The 17,574-nt window shown below is 42.1% G+C and overlaps 2 protein-coding genes across 4 annotated transcripts in view; both read left to right on the top strand.

The window, feature by feature from the left end:
- The window catches only part of DSE (dermatan sulfate epimerase), a 34,402-nt gene extending 29,734 nt beyond the window's left edge, over positions 1-4,668 (top strand). For all 3 annotated transcript variants that reach the window (XM_061460059.1, XM_061460060.1, XM_061460061.1), the window contains one exon: positions 1,643-4,668. In XM_061460059.1, coding sequence (XP_061316043.1) covers positions 1,643-3,398 — 1,756 coding nt within the window. In that variant the 3' untranslated portion in view covers positions 3,399-4,668. The remainder of the gene's footprint in view (positions 1-1,642) is intronic.
- Positions 4,669-13,526: 8,858 nt separating this feature from the next.
- LOC133273415 (calcium homeostasis modulator protein 6-like) lies at positions 13,527-16,997 on the top strand. The gene is made up of 2 exons (XM_061461805.1): positions 13,527-14,071; positions 15,828-16,997. Exons 1-2 carry the CDS (start codon positions 13,538-13,540, stop codon positions 16,242-16,244), a joined length of 951 nt encoding a protein of 316 aa, XP_061317789.1. The 5' UTR covers positions 13,527-13,537; the 3' UTR covers positions 16,245-16,997.
- Positions 16,998-17,574: the final 577 nt, after the last annotated feature.

Raw genomic sequence — 17,574 nt, 5'->3', positions numbered from 1 at the left:
ATGTCTCCAGGGAAGGAGACTCCACAACCTCCCTGGGCAGCCTGTTCCAGTGTTCCGTCACCCTCACTGAGAAGAAGTTTCTTCTCAAGTTTAAGTGGAACCTCTTGTGTTCCAGTTTGTACCCATTACCCCTTGTCCTATCACTGTTTGCCACTGAGTAGAGCCTGGCTCCATCCTCGTGACACTCCCCCTTTATATATTTATAGACACTTATAAGGTCACCCCTCAGTCTCCTCCAAACTGTAGAGACCCAGCTCCCTCAGTCTTTCCTCATAAGGGAGATGCTCCACTCCCCTAATCATCCTCGTTGCCCTGCGCTGGACTCTCTCCAGCAGCTCCCTGTCCTTCTTGAACTGAGGGGCCCAGAACTGGACACAATATTCCAGATGCGGTCTCACCAGGGCAGAGTAGAGGGGAAGGAGGACCTCTCTCGACCTACTAACCACCGCCCTTCTAATACACCCCAGGATGCCATTGGCCTTCTTAGCCACAAGGGCACAGTGTTGGCTCATGGTCATCCTGAAAATATATGAAAAGAAAAAAAGCAAAAAGAAAATAAAATACCTGAATATTCCAACAGTTGCCTTTCCTTGTGCTGCAGTGTTGCTCTTGTGGTGGGCATGTCCATTTGAATTAGATTCTCGGGAAAGAGGTCTGGTTTGGGGGGAATCTCCATCAAGGAGCACTAGATACAGATCAGGCCCTCGTACTGGTTGGAATTACCCAAAGCCTTATGCAGGACGTGAGCTGTGACTGTCTAGGTCCTGACAGAGGCTCCTGGTTAGCTGTAGAGTGGATGTAGAGATGAACCATCTAACAGAAATATTAGTGAGCTTAATGATGGTTTTGTTTATTTTGGTTGCTTAAAAACAATGCCAGAAGGTTAGGCTTTGTTTTCCATGGTTGTTTTGAGCTTTTGATTATTAACTCCTGTAGATAAAATAAAACAAAAATAAAACAAAGCCATGTAACCTTTTCTAGAATTAAAACTTCATTTTAAACCAAATGTCTTATATCTTGCAATTTACACAAGAAAGCCATGCAAGTTTTTCTTCAGCTTAGTTGGAGAAGGAAACTAACATACACTAAGTGATATAAATCATAATAATTTATCCTTTAAAATGACTGTTCATCAGTTTTTAGTTTATTGCTAATTCTGTTTGGAGACTACACGCTTCTATAATCATCAGCTTGGGAAACAGGTAATCTGCTTCTCTTGGCTAAATAGTCAAAAAACAGGTGCAAATGTTGATGTCTAGAGCAAAATAAACAGTGTCTACAGCACATTTTTAAAGATTTGTATTGCAGTCAGTAGCTTTATGATGTAAGACAAAATGTAGCTAGTTTAAAATTAGTGGTACTCTTATTTTCGGAGTGCAGGAGGATTGCTTGCTTTAAATGTGGAGCAGATGCTTTCAGCTATTGTTCTGTAAAAAGCACAACACAAATTTGCATAGGGATTACTATGATAAATACCATTACAACTATATGATTAGTTCACTCAGGAAGCACATGTGCGGCCTTTATACTGTTAGCTTGCTCCTTGATGTAAATATCAAATCAGTTTTTGAATTTAGTACAGGTGCTGATAATGGAACTAGTCGAGAGATTTTTAAACCCATTTTCCTTGTCTTTTCGGCAGGTACGATGCAAGTTTGCGCTCTATACCTCCACCAGACTACGGGGTTCCTAAGCTGCATTATTTTGAGGACTGGGGAGTAGTAACCTATGGAAGTGCTTTGCCAGCTGAAATCAACAGGCCTTTCCTTTCCTTCAAGTCAGGAAAGCTGGGAGGACGTGCAATATATGATATTGTTCATAAGAACAAGTACAAAGAGTGGATCAGGGGGTGGAGGAACTTCAATGCCGGCCATGAACACCCGGACCAGAACTCCTTTACTTTTGCTCCCAATGGTGTACCTTTCATAACAGAAGCCCTGTATGGGCCAAAATATACTTTTTTTAATAATGTATTGATGTTTTCTCCTGCCGTGTCCAAGAGCTGCTTCTCCCCATGGGAAGGGCAGATTACAGAAGACTGTTCCTCAAAGTGGCTTAAATATAAACATGACTTGGCTGGTGACTGTCAGGGACGAGTGGTTGCCGCCATGGAAAGAAGCGGAGTGGTGTTTATCAGGGGAGAAGGAGTGGGTGCATACAATCCTAAACTGAAGCTGAGAAAATTGCAAAGAAACCTCATACTTCTCCATCCCCAGCTTCTTTTGCTAGTGGACCAAATCCATCTAGAAGATGACAGTCCCCTGGAGGCAGCAACCAGTTTCTTCCACAATGTGGATGTGCCTTTTGAAGAAACAGTTGTTGACGATGTCCATGGGGCTTTTATTAGGCAACGTGATGGCATATATAAGATGTACTGGATGGATGACACTGGCCACAGCGAGAAGGCTACCATTGCCTCAAGGATGTATCCTCGAGGCTACCCTTACAATGGGACAAACTACGTGAATGTAACAACCCTCTTGCGGCATCCCATCACAAGAGCCATTTACCTTTTCATTGGGCCCTCTGTTGATGTGCAGAGTTTCACCGTCCGTGGAGATTCCCCACAGCTGGATGTTTTTGTAACCACCAGTGAGCATGCCTACGCGATGTACCTGTGGCCTGTTGAGGATGGGTCCCGCTCTGCCTTTGCACAGGTTATTGCAGACAGACAGAAAATTGTCTTTGACCGAGCCTCTGCCATTAGGAGCTCTGCAGTGCCAGAAGTGAAGGACTACATAGGGATTGTGGAGAGGAACCTGCAGCATTTTAAGCCTGTTTTCCAGCAGCTTGAGAAGCAGATTTTGTCTCGTGTACGCAACACAGCTAGCTTTAGGAAGACTGCTGAGCGCCTGCTGAGGTTTTCAGATAAGAGACAGACAGAGGAGGCCATTGACAGGATATTTGCAATCTCACAGAAGCAGCAGCATGGCAGAGCAAAGAAAAACAGAAAGGTAGCCAAAGGCTACAAATTTGTTGATGCCGTTCCTGACATTTTTGCACAAATCGAGGTAAATGAAAGAAAAGTGCGACAAAAGGCACAGACTCAAGCACAAAAAGAGTTGCCTATAGATGAAGATGAGGAAATGAAAGATCTTCTGGATTTTGCAGATATTACTTATGTGAAGCACAAAACTGGGGTGTCAATCAAAGGCCGATCAGGGCTAGCACAGATGGTGACAACTGCTCGAAGTAGTGCCCCATCAATATCAGCTTCTTATACCCGTCTCTTTCTAATCCTCAACATTGCAATTTTTTTTGTCATGTTAGCAATGCAGCTCACATATTTTCAGAAGGCCAAGAGACTGCATGGCCAAAGATGTCTGTATGCAATACTTTTAGTAGACAGCTGTATATTATTGTGGCTGTATTCTTCCTGTTCTCAGTCACAATGTTAGCAGAAGACCTCTACTAGTCGACCAGTTTATGGTCATATATGTCTATGCAAAAGCATTAACCCTAATAGGGCCAAAGTTTATCTTCTTATTTCTGAAACATTCAAAAAACAGCTGAGGGAAGGTTGGTTTCAGATCAGAAGGGATGGAAGAATAGGACAAGCAATGAATATCTCAGAAGACTAAGTACTTATTAAGTACTCCTGTGTTTTGAGTCAGCATTTGCAACTGAGGGGATGTTATGCTTTTTTCATCAGAGTTCAGTAATGTAAAGATGTAATTAATTTTTTTTATGAGGAGAGCCCTCTTACTAGATTTGTTTCTAAGGGCTTTTTTATACAGAACTGGGTTTGCATTTAGTGAGTTTCCATTTCAGGCTGCTATGGATGTCTCTGGCCGTTCTCTTAAGAAAAGGACATTCAAACACAAGTATACAAGGCAGATCTTAGCAGTAGACTTAATTTCTCACTGCCAAACCAAAGAATGCTTCAATATGGGACACTCCTGTGTAATTATTGCAGACTCTTACATTATGTCATCTCTTCCATGCTTTACTGTCTGGGATGGTGGGAAAAGACAGTCGTGTCAGTACTTGCCAGGTGAAAGGCACAACAGTAGTAGGCAGTAGCAGAAAGCAAGTATATGGCTAACGCAAAGTATAAAGGAACAAAATTCTCAGGAAAAAAAAAACAAAAACCTTTTCTCTTTCAGTCAGTTGTAGACTGTAGAATGATAAATGCTGTAGGGTCTGTTCTCAACTTTACAAAGCAGCATTTCATAAAAGGTTTCTGTAGTTTGAATAACATCTTAGTAGGGAAAAAAATGTCCTAGATCACTGCCCTTCAATATGCAATTGTAAAAATACAAACAAAAACCAAAGCGATCCTGTGGTAACCTCAGCAATTGCAGTATGGAAAAAGAGGTATTAAGGAAGCATTTAATGTCTTTTTGCTGTTCACATGACTAAAACCAGAGGACAGTTAAAATTGTGTGAACAGCCTGTTCTCTATAAAGTACCAGCAAGGGTTCTGCAAACTCTTACTGGCCCCGGGTAAATTATTTGGGCATTAGTGGTAAATAGAATCATGTGGTTTATAACAAAAATAAGTTTGACATCTCCACATATATCCCCTTCTGTTCATTAAACTGATTTAAAAAAAACACATAAGTATTTGAGAGAATGGAAGCTGTATGGAATTGGGGTATATCTGTATGTCTTTACAGAAACACAATTCTTCCAGTACATTTGCTAAATAAAAACATTATAATTGTCTCTGTGGTTCTTTGATTAAAATATTTTCCAGCTAGTGATCCAGTTCTGAGCACTGTATGCGCATACATAAGCCCTACTCCAGGTTACAATGCCTGGATTTATCTAATGAAATTTGGTACGTTTAGTTTGAGCAAAGATTTAGAACCCTGGTTAATATCTGATCTATGCAGTCAGTGGAGAAAGAGAGCCTTCAGATAGCTATTTGGTCCACCTAAAACCTCAAATCATCTTTTTTCCTAATTGCAAAAGGCATGTAGGGTGGTTAATCACCAATTTCAAATCACCCACTTAACTGCTTAAGGTGAAGGGAGCTGAGCCTGGCAAGGGTCACCCAGTATAGCTCTTATGTTTGTAGTCTTGCCTGCTGAAAGTATGACTAGATTGTGACAGGCCGTGTATCACTGGGAATCTCCTTGTTTCTGCCTTTGCACTGTGATGACATGAAGACAGGCAGAAATAGCAGTGGGGTTATGTTCAGTTTCAAAGACACTGTTGGTTAGTTTTTCAATGTTAGGTAATACTAATTTTGAAATAGGTAATATTATTGCCAATGGAAAACCAAGATGCAAGTACTATTGCAGTCTTCTATGGCCAGGCACCTCCTTTCACTGGCAGCCAGTGCCATAAAATTGCCCCAGGATAATTCAAAGAGTTATTATGCATTATAAGCAAATTACCTATGCTTGTGTATCCATGTCCTCTTTGAGGACAAAGGAAAATAAAGAGCTGTGGTAGCTTTTAGCCTTTATCAGGCTAATGTCAACAGTGGAGTTAATACAAATACTTCACTTTATTTCACATCTGTGCACATTTACACTGTGTCAATTTGCTATTGCTTTGAGCAATCAGCTGTAGAAAACCAGCCTATACTCTAGAAAGCTTTTGAGAAATACCTGCATTTCTTTGTCTGCTTCATAATGTGGCATTGAATTCTAGTATGGGATTTGTGTAGTTACCAAATGAAACTGCAGAATTATAGAGATGAGAAAGCAAGGTGTGGTTATGCACATTAGGTCTCATTTACACTAAACTTCCCTGCACTATTTTAGCAATGCAAAAGGAAAAAGGTGGCTGCAAGAGCTGCCCGTACTCACAGCCAGGTCTTAAAGCAGCTTTTAAAGCAGACCAGCATTCAGATGAATAATGTACATGTGGTGATGGGGTGAAGCGAAATGAAATGTCTGAACCAGTCTGTTCTCCTGAATGGGAGACCAGACCCATTTCAGCATGAAGTGGGATCCCAAGGGTTTTCCAGCCTGTGCTAGCACCCCATACTTTTCTGTTATAGATTTATGAGTTTCTTATATATGACTGTCATTACTGGCCATTCTGAATTGCACTTAGATAGATGTAACCAATTCAGATAGGGCAGCTAAAGTTTGCTTCAACTAGCTATGAAGCCATAATTGTGCTGAGTATATTTCATATACAGTATTAATCTTGTGTACTTTCTGACTTACTCTTTTCCAGGCCAGAGCCCTTAAAAAGTCCCTCTCCAATGGCTGTGCTTTATTTCTGTTCTTTGCTGCCATTCTTCATGTCTCTCTCATTTCAAATTAGAAGTAAATGGAAGGATAGATGGTTCTATGCAATCAGCAACCAGCAACCCAGGCTGCTGGGTAGAAGTCTCTGTGTCACAAGGAAGAAACAGTTCAAGCCCTCAGGTGGCAGTATACACTGAAAAATCTTGAGCTGCCCTTCTTTTACTAGAAAGTGCGGTGAGGAAGAGCAGGTAAAAAGGGTCAGCTCAGATAGCCATACTGGCTGGTGGGAGGGCTGGAGAAAGTTGGTGTTCCTCAATGCCTGCTGACACAAGAGAGGATGCTATCCATGCCTTTGTGTCCTTTGACTGAAATACAGGAGAGAGGCAGGCTCAGTGAGCCTTATGTCCATAGCAGAAGCACTGAGCACTAGTTTCATCTTTCTTAGGTATACTCAACAACTTTTGAAATGTGTCTGTATGGTACTCAGTAGTGAAGTTAACTTTCATTCCCTATTTTAAATGGAGTTACAACACTGAACTGTTTCTGGCACATGCCTCTGCTACCATTCTTATTCTCCTTCTTTTTGGTTTCTAAAAATGTTAATATTCTGCATCTCCAGCTGCAGGAAAAGGTGGCTATCCTATAACTGGGTGTATGTGGATTGGTTCCTGTAGTCACCTGAGACACCACTGACTTCATTCAATTTCTATTCAATAGCTGATGTTCAGTCATGCATGCTTCATTTCAGGGCTGCAGTCTAAATTAGTCTAACATTAGTTCAGTGTATTCTGAGGAAACTGAATGGAAACTCAGCCCACAGGTAGCTGTATGTAAGTTTGAGGGTGAAATCTGGTTCTTGGATTTTTCAATGATTTTTTTTGAGTCCAGATAAAAATTAGCTATGTACGTTATATACATCATTGTAACTAAGGAAGCAAAGGGAATGGAGCACATATTACCTCATTTTTTAAAACTTGTAAGATCAAAGCTCATTCTGAAGGATTATATTTCTGAAACACATCAGATTCTTCTCTTGGCCTATGTACTTTCCCCCGATGAAAAGTTTTTCTTCGTCTTTGAAAGCATATAGTGATTGGAAAATAGTTGTATTTCTGCACTGGGGCATTTTCACCAATTGGAGATGGGGGAAAGGGACATACTACCATGAACTGCAGAACTAGTTAATCAGTTAAAGTTTAAAAAGAGGAAGGATTAATTGAATGAGAAGTACAGAGCATAGTTTGTAGCATATGATCAGGCAGCATGAGGACACACACACAAAAGGTGTGGAACAGAATAAAATCCCAGCTATTCAGCAATTCCAAGACAGCAAGATATGATGGCATAACCTGAAGAAAGCAAGAACACGTAGAATGCAAAACATTTATAATAAAAGTATAGACATATTTGGGGCTTAACGTGCAAAAGTAACTTGCAAAGTAATTTTATGGCATTTCATTTTCCACAGTTAGTGAGAAAGAGTGAGCTTTGTTTTCTTAGAGCTGACTAGTTGTTTACCCAGGGTGATTTACCTGATTTCAAATGAGTTAACTCTATAATCTGCCTCACTAAGGCTCCTTAATTTCATCATAAAACCAGACAACTTCTACCTTTCTAATCCTATGAAAATATCATATATTTTCTTAAAAATTCAGCAAATATTTTTCACTTAATTCACAATCAACACTTTAAGAATCACACAGACTTATTTATGGCATGCATAGATTGAAGATTAGTCTAGATTGACCAGTAAAGCCCTCACACTGCTGGTTGCTGTAGGACACTCAGGCTGAGTTACAGGACCCTCCCTGTTCAGGAATGAGACCTGTAGTGGACCTGTAGTGTTAAAAGAGCAGCAGTAAATTATAGCAAGAGAAAAAACAGTGCAGTTGGCTTGTGTGACTCTGCACAACAGCTCACCCATCAGAGCCTCCTTCAGAGCTACAGTTGGTTTTGCAGACCTGATTCCTTCCTCCCATTAAAACCTGCTTTCAGCCAAAACTGCAAATAAATGTAATGCCTTAAAATAGCAGTATAATGTACACAAATGCGTGTAAGCTGTACATGCACATTCACAGTGCTATTTCTTGGGCTGCTGCTCTGCTAAGTGTTAGTGCTACTAATGATTTATGTGGTGCCACTGAGCTGTGTGACACTTCACAAACATGTGAAAAGACTGGTTCAACCATAAAGTCAGAACAACTCCCTTGGTTTCACAAACTGAGGGAATGGGCCCCCAGGGGAGGTCAGTCCACCTGGAAGGTAGGTGCAGTTATGCTTGCGGACAACACACCCACTGGTTAAGTACTGATTTCAGCTGGAATGAGACAAAAGGCATTACAAGAATTTTCCTAGAATAAAATGACTTTTCTGTATGTCTTTCTGAACTGACACAGAGAAATGCAGCTTACAGCTCTTTCACTTGAGCAAGCAAATGCAGTTGTTATAAAAAGAAAACCAGTGCTGAGGTGCTCTTTTCTATTGCATCCACAGATGCGTAAGATTTTAAATTAATAGTGTGAAGAGGAAGTTGAGCTTAATAAGAATAATTGCAGGAATTTGGGACAGGATGGGCCTTGGTCAGAGCTGCTAGAAAGAGAATGATTTGTAGAAAAACAAAACCTGCCTTTTGCTATCCCAAACAAATAGCGATGCCTCCCAGCAAAAAAAATAAATAACCAATTGTAAGGACTTACTAACATGACTAAACCAAGATCTACTCAACAGGTATTGGCAAAGCCCCCAAGCATGCATGCACACAGACACATAGGCTGCATTTAAGACTAGTATTCTGCATTTGATACAACCACAGAACTAGTTAGACAACAACTTTTTCCACATAGAAAATGCTTAAGAATCACTGAGCTGCAGGTGAAAGGATAGAAATGAAAACATTAAGGACAAACTCAATTAAATATTAAACAAGTCAGTTTGGTTTCAGCTGATTCTTTCATTTTAATAAAGTATATTTCAAAATGAAAAGATGTTTCAAATAACAAAAATAGTCATTCTGTTCTAAAAATGTTCGTGTTTTTCATTCTGACATTGTTTTCATCTCCCTTGGAAGGCAGGACATTTATTGCAAATCAAGGCAAAACCAACCATTAAATTGGAATTCTCTGTTCTTTAACAAAACCTGTTTTTCTGCACACTTTCCAGTTAATGCTTTACAGCTGTTGCAGCGAGACAAGTGTTAATTTAGATGGCAAGAAAGAGCTGCCCTGGGGCAGTAGGGCTCTGAGGTGAACAGTGTCGAAAGCAGCTAGGCTTCGCACCCCCTGCCTTTCCAGCTCCTACTGCACAGGGCATCCTCCAGCCCCTGCGTCCAGAGGCTGCCCAAAGGCTAGGCTCACCGCAGCCATCGCTAGGCCTCACTCAGCTCCTAGCACAGCTACTCCCCCACTTACCAACCAGGGTGGTCTCTTTTACCTCTCCCACCTCTTCCTGTGAGTATTTACTGGAAGTATGTTTGCTCCGAGTGGAGGTTTAATCCTTTTCCACACAGAGCTCCCCTCCCTTTTTCCAGGAAGCTTGATCTTGAAATCATATTTTATTACAGATAAATAAAACACTGCTAGAATGAGGCTCAGAAAGAGAAGTAGCAGGGTTTCTTGGATGTACTCTTTCCCCTGTGTGGTCGTTATCTGCTCCAGATAGGGAGCTGCTGCTGGTCATTAGGTTCCCCTGTTAAACCAGTGGTTCTCAGAGGCAGCCTATGTTCCTATCTCCGTGATGAGGTGCCTTTGCAGTGATTTCACCTTGCTTCTGTTATTTCTGCCATCCCCCCATCTGCTAAAACTTTTTCAGACATGGTGAATTCTGGTTTCAAGGTATGCTACCCATTGCCTCTAGCTGCCTCCAGGTAAAAATCAAGGCAACAATGTTTGCCAATAATACAAACTTATTCTGGATATTTAAAAACAAGCCTCTGCTTTAAAGAGCTGCAGATATACTTTCTTTGACTGACTGACCAGAAAGCAAAACGGCAGGTGAAATGCAGTGTAGAGTAAGTGGTGTTCAAAGTGAAACCAAATTCTGCCTTCAGACATGTATTAATAGACCCAGAGCTGACTGAGATTACCTCCCAGGACTGAGATTATTTTATTTTAATCCACAGCTCACTAAAATATCAACTCAGTGCTTCACGGATGATCAAAAAGCAAAATTCTAGAAATTAATTTGGGCTGCTCAGCCTGCGTGGAGGCCTCATAGCAGCCTTCCAATATCAGAAGGGGGCCCTATAATGATGCCAGAGAGACTCTTCATCATGGACTGTAGTGACAGGAGAAGGGGGAATAGGTTTAAGATTTGACAGGGGAAGTTCAGGTTAGATATAAGGAAGAAGTTCTTTACTGTTAGGGTGGTGAGGCACTGGAATGGGCTGCCCAAGGAAGTAGTAAATGCTCCATCCCTGGTGGTGTTCAAGGCCAGGCTGGACAGAGCTTTGAGTGACATGGTTTAGTGTGAGGTGTCCCTGCGCATGGCAGGGGGGTTGGGACGAGATGATTTTAAGGTCCTTTCCGACCCTAACTGTTTTATGATTCTATGAAAATGAAGTCATCTCAGTATGTCGTTGTAGCAAACTGTGATTCAGCTCCACCTTCCATGCAGTGCAAATCTGGTATACTCCCCATTTTTCCTCATGTGAAATAGAATGGTTCAGGGTGACAACATAGATTGAAAAGAAAAGAAGTATACAGAGGTATACATCAAGAAATGAATGACTAAATACATTACGGACTTCTTAGCCTAGAAAAAAGGGGGCTATGATAAAGGTGTACAAGATCAAGAGTTGATGGAGACACCAGCATCAGATCCACTGTTTTGTCTCTTCCCTTCCAGAACTAGGGGGCATCAAATGGGGTGGTGTCAGGTTTGAATGAAGGCTAAGCACGCTTGCTATACGATGGTTTGAGTGTTACAAGTCTGCATGGGTTGAAACTGAAACCAGACAAATTTACAGAAGAAATACCTCAGTGGGTGTTAGATGCAAAGGAAATCCCTGAAATGCAGATTCACGGGGTGTGTGTTCCTGATCTTGCTTCCCCTGTCCCTGTGCTCCTCCTCAGTGATCTGCTGTAACCTAGAGGTGACCAGACTAACTGGTCTAATCCAGTCTGATTCACTCTTGCTGGTTTTCCTTCCTTTTTGGGTTATGTCTTTAAATATGGTTTATTATACAATTCTGCTGCATAATAACAAATCACAGTCTCCTCCAGACCAAGCCAAGCATTTCAGTTAGTGGCATTTTTCCTCTGCAGCAGCAGCTCAGTGCTGAGCACAGCAGCCACCCACAAAACACTGCCTGCTCTGGCCCCTCCGTGCCATCTACTCAGCTGCCCAAAGAGCTGCAAAGAGCCTTTGGAAGGTTTAAATTACCCAAAAGTCCACTGAAAGTAGTTTAGTTTCTCACATAGTTTTGACAAGCCATCGAGTTTCCACTATGCTTGGTTCCTGCAGCCCCGGTTACAGCATGGAATGATACAGGCAGCATCACATCTTGTTATCTTGTCTGAAGGAGCCAGTACCAAAATCAGGATGGCCCAGCTAAAGGGAATATTTCCCTGAGCCTGAGATGAGGATCTAGCTCTGTGCCATGATAATGCTCAGGAAGAATCAGTGCAGTATAAGTTACAGCATACGGTTACAGGATACGGTTGGCTTTCTGGGCTGTGAGCACACACTGAAGCTGGCTCATGTTCATTTTCTCACTGACCAACACCCCCAGGTCCTTCTCCACAGGGCTGCTCTGAATCTCTTCTCTGCCCAACCTGTAGCTGTGCCTGGGATTGCTCCGACCCAGGTGCAGGACCTTGCACTTGTCTTGGTTAAATTTCATGAGGTTGGCATCAGCCCACCTCACAAGTGTGTTAAGGTCCCTCTGGATGGCATTCCTTCTCTCCAGGGTATCAACCAAACCACACAGCTTGGTGTCATCGGCAAACTTGCTGAGGGCGCACTCAATCCCACTGTCCATGTCAGCGACAAAGATGTTGAACAAGACCGGTCCCAACACCGATCCCTGAGGGACACCACTCGTTACTGGTCTCCAGCTGGACATTGAGCCATTGACCACAACTCTTTGTGTGCAGCCATCCAGTCAGTTCTTTACCCACTGAGTGGTCCACCTATGGAATTGATATCAAATTGATGTCAAATTGATGCACCCAGTCAGGCCAGAGAGCTCCTGGTTTATGCAAGAGGCAGGTGACTTTGACTCTAAAATCCCAGATAAGTGGCAAAGAAGATGACAGTGACCACCAACTCCCAGTCCAGCTGCACATCTGGGTGTCACTAAGCATGTGGTGACAGCAAACTACCACACTGTCTACATCATCTCAGAGAACTTCAGCCACATGGCTGCGAGCAAGTAACAAAGCTTCAACTTCCTTAATTCTGAGTGCCAGTTCACTCCTCTAGATTTAGACATGGCAAACCTAAGCTAGGAGCTCCTCCAGTGCATGATTGAAAGCTATTGACTCTGAGAGCAAATATTTCTCTGGCAGCCCAGTCCTTCAAGCCCAGGAATCCCTTCCAGATATTTGTTGTACATTATGCAAGCCTTCCACTTCATGCCATCTGCTTAGTTTCTGATGATTCTGGGTGGGATTTTATTTCTGGGCCACAAAGCTGTCACTACCTGCTATGGAGGAGGGAGCCCAAAGTCAGATTCCTGTCAAATGGCACTCTGGTAGCTGTAGCTTCGGTGGAAACTACTGGCTGTGTGCACTGACTAATTTGCTCTAACTACTTTAAAAATATTAACTGCTTAGCTTGAGAAATTAACATGATTATAGTTGACTTTCCTTCCATAAGAGAACAAGACATACTCTACCGCTAATAATAAGGCAGGATAAAAAAACTGTGCACAGTTCTGGGTGGTTTTCTTACATTTTATTCACACTGAATCTGTTGCCTCACTGAAAATCTTCACTAAAAAATGATAAGGTTTAATCCATTGCTAGTTACAATGCATAGTGTGGACAAATACAAAGTATTTTTACAGCAACAAAGACAAATCTTTGTTGTTTTGATGTTGATTACTTGGGGGGGGGGGGGTGTTCCACTGTGGTCTCCGTTTAGAATCATAGAGTCACAGAATGGTTAGGGTTGGAAAGGACCTGTAGCTGTACCTGGGATTGCCCCAATCCAGGTGTAGGACCTTGCACTTCAGTTTGTTGAACTTCATGACCCTGACAGTGTGCAGTGAGCCTTTTCTGTTTCCTCTAAGAGCTGCTTCATGACATTGCACCACCGCATCAGCACTGCCAACAGAAAGTGACAACTCTGCAAGCTTCTCTAAACTGGGGTTGGCTTCAGGACGGCTTTATCTTTCCGTTTTCTGACTGACATTTCACTCTCCTCAGAATAAGGGAAGGCAGAACATGGACACCTTACGCAGGGTACTGGATTTCTGCATCCGCCACCAGACAGTTCTGAGTTACAGCATTGTGTCCCTGATGACAGCTGCTATTGAGTACATCTTCTTGGCTGTGGTGTTCAAGTGCCCCTGCAATTCTGGGAACATGCTGTATGGCTCTGTCTTCCTCATAGTGCCTGCCTTCATCCTCTTCCTGCTCGGCTATATGATGAACCCCAGGATGTGGCACCTGCTGACTGGCATCTGCACTCCGGAGAAGAGCTGCAGCTGCAGACCCTGGGGAACCTGTGCTGGCTGCTTCTGCGTGCTGCTACAGGTAACAGCCAGAGCTGTGGTGGCCCCCCTCACCTGGCTCGCAGTGGCCCTGCTCAGAGCCAGGTTCTACGAGTGCATGGCCAGTGGAAGCAGCCTGATAAAGAACCTCATGTGTAAAGATAAAGGATCAGAGTGCCACGAGATGCTGGTCAAAATACCCTGTGATGAGAAGTTATCAGAGAAGATATCGAGTGAATTCCTCAGCCTTCAGGCACAGTCCCAGGTAAAGCCTTGCCGCTCTGCTCTTTATTCTATGGGCTTCAACCCTGGCCTCTCAATGTGTGGTGTACACAGTCCCCCTCTCTCACACTGTATAATTATTAAAGGTACACAATTCGCAAAAATTCATTCTCAACAAAACACTATCAGAAAAGTAATGTGTGTATTTGTGCTATTTATTGGGTTTGGATATTTGCATGGCAGTTGTTTGGCACTGCAGTTTACAAAACCTCTTTCAAAGCTGGTCAGGCAACCAGTCTAGACACCAGAACTTTGCACAGCAAGTTTTCTTCTCATTTAACTTAGGCATGGGGCCAGTTCCTCTCTTTTTCCACTTCTCTAAATACCTTGAACTTCTGTAAGCATTCGTTAGCTGCGGGGAAGCTGAAGTCACAAATAGAGGAAGCTGATGTCTCCATGAAACAGACAACCGGCAAGTGAAACAAATGACAGCTTGACTACAAATTTCAATGCTTGAACATACTAATAATTTTCTAGAATGCTTAAAACAGGTATTTATCCTGTTAAAGTGTTCTTGTGCTGAAGGCAAGCAGCATGATCAAAAAATTAGCACTTTTGGGTGGAATTATTTGTTTGAAGTGAAATGAAAACCCCAAATTTTGGCAGCACTCCAGTCTAATTTCTAGGTTTGTTTGGTCATTATCTAGTAGAAAAATCAGGCTTTCTCATGAAAATATTAAGGCTAGTTCCTGGAATTAAGTTTGTAAGAGATTCTAAGTATTTGGGGTTTTGTAAGTTCCTGTTTAGTACAGAAGCTTATTAAAACAATAAAATTTTTTACATTAAAAAAACAACAATAAAAGTGTTTAAATTACCATATTTAGCATGCTTCTCCTCCAAGAAAAAGGTGGGAAAAGGGCAAACTATATGACTGAATTCAGAAAGGAGCAAAATCAAGGAAGACTGACTGTGACTGGTGCTACAATGAAATCTAAAAGAAACCAGTCAAAAAAACCCAGAAAAGATGTGACATCACTTTTATTAGTGACCAATATTTTTAATATCTGATCTACTTCCAATAAAATTAAGAACAAACAAGAGCACAACTCATTTTTCTTTAGCACTGAATGTCTTTCACTTGAAAAAAAAAAGCCTGAGGTGAAAGTGGATGCCTGGAACTTCCAACTAAGTACCACTGGGTACTGGAGGAACGAGCATCTTCTAGGACACCCGCTTTAGTGGAGCCTCTGAGACTTACCTAGGGATGTTGAAATCATGCATGAAACAGAATGAATTCCCATATTTGATAGTCAAATCCATGTCCTGCATACAAGCACACAGGACACAAGGCTATTTTTTACAGGCTTAGATAGGAGGGAGAGCAGTTACTTTCCAAGATCACATCAAACGCAGCCAGCAGGTGTAGTTCACAGCACAAGAGGTGAACACCAGAGGTGATTCTACACCCTCTATACTGTAAATCTGACTACAATGCAGAAACTGCTGGTCAGTATCTTGCCTTTAAGGTTAAGAAAGCTGGATATAAATGAGGAAAGAACTTCACCTTCTCTTTTTTTGGTATTCATCCTCAATCCAACAAGCACCTCAGCAGTGCACAACCTTTTGAAAGCCTAGCTGAACTGTGTGCATGGGATCCCATCTTTCCTCAGCAAGCAGGCTGTTACAGGCACTCCAGGGTGGTTTTGCTGACAGTTTTCATGTCTGCTTCAATGTTAAGTTCTATACTCCTACACATGACTGTGCAAAACCACCAATAACTCATCTATCTGTTTTCCCAGCTGATAGGATGGTTCCTGATTACCGCCATCATGGCTGCAGCACTGATTGCGAAGTGTATCCGCCGCTGCTGCTCCCCATTTAGCTATCTTCAGCTCAAGTTCTGGAAAGCCTACTCAAAAAACGAATGCGAGCTCTTTGAGGCCAAGGCTAAAGAGCATGCAAGCAAGCTGTCAGAAAGAAATGTGAATTGCTTTTTTGAAGCCACTAACCCAGCACCGTTTCAGACCCCCAGCAATGAAGACTGGCGGAAGATTTCATTTTTGTATACTTTTAATTCGCAAGAGCAGCATTACAGCATGCTACACGAGTATATTGACACAAACAGAGGCAGCAACGTCAGACTTGGGAAAGAAGATCAGAATCCCACTGGTTTAGGATTTGTGAATGAAACAATTGCAAGTCAATCAGGGTTTTAATGAAAAAAACCCTTTGCAATACTGGCAATCTTTCAACCCTACTGATATGAGTCTTATTCTGTGCTCTTATTGAAATCTATGCAAATTGTATGTAAAAGCTAATCGTTGTAACCCTCAGCAGATTTGTTTAAAAACACACATTACTACTTTTGCTTAAGTACATCTAAATAAATACATCTGTCATGACGGGAGCTTTCATATGTTGTTGTTCATTAAGAACCGCATGTGCAAATTAATCATCATCCACAAAGATGTCAGCATGTACTATGTCAAATTATTACCTAACATCTTGGGGGCATTTGGCAGCTGGACTGACAATACCAAGCCTTTGTACTTGGCAGTATCAAAAAGACAAAACGAAATGGAAGTTTTGATGAGAAATTCATCTTAGTTTATTAGCTCTCGCTTGACAACGTATCTTTCGTGAGAGCTTAGTGCAAGCTCTAGACTAAAATACCTACTTTCAGTCAGTTGGTTTCTCAAGGCAAGGACTGTATTTTCTAAAACCTGGGAAGTAATCAGCATTTTGGAACTACCTGTGCCTGCCAAAGGAATCCACCAGACTGATTTCAGCTGCTTGTACTTTCTACAGATGAGCAAAAGAATTCCAATCAGTTCAGTTTTTCTCTGAAAAGCTGTTTAGAGAGCACTCTAGAGGCGAGTCTGGGCTCTTCCCAGAAATCGCTTTCTAGACAGTAAACTCTGACTTGGAAGCTATTCAGACAGACAGAGAGAAATACCATTAAGTTGTTTGATACAGACATTTTGCAGGGACTGTGAGAATGAAGACCTTGAGCCCATTGTAGGAGAGGATCTGGTTCGAGACCATCTTAAAGATCTGAACATGCACAAGTCCGTGGGTCCTGGTGAGATCCATCCGCGGGTCCTGAAGGAGCTGGCAAATGAAGTTGCTAAGCCACTGCTACCAAGCACGACAAGCAAAAACTGTCTGCATAGGGTAGCTAATGTCAGCAACTAATGGTAAGGCAGTGTGGATCACTGTTCTGTCCATTGTTTACGACCATTTTTCTAACTGACATTTACTTACTCCATCTTTAGAACAGAATGGATGAGGTAATCCAGTGTAGGAAGAAAATACGAAAAAAGCTAATGGCAAAACATGTGTGCATTGAGCATGTCTGCCCAGCACAGATAACAATAAAAAGAGAATAGTTGGTTGGTAGGATGTTGCTGGAGAAAAGAAAAATGGCCATTGCCTTGCAAAGGATCTTTTTGTGGTCAGCCAAAGTCACAACATGTCCAACTCAGCCAGCTGGCCATAACCACTAGTCAGGGAAATCAGGCTGGTCCTTAAGACTTTCCACCCCTG

This window comes from Pezoporus flaviventris, unplaced genomic scaffold, assembly GCF_033815535.1.
Source record: "Pezoporus flaviventris isolate CSIRO_AGI_PZ_B2104156 unplaced genomic scaffold, CSIRO_AGI_Pfla_v1 ptg000031l, whole genome shotgun sequence".
NCBI lineage: Eukaryota > Metazoa > Chordata > Aves > Psittaciformes > Psittacidae > Pezoporus > Pezoporus flaviventris.
Note: the sequence above shows the minus strand (reverse complement) of the source record. Positions and strands in the feature narration are given on the sequence as shown.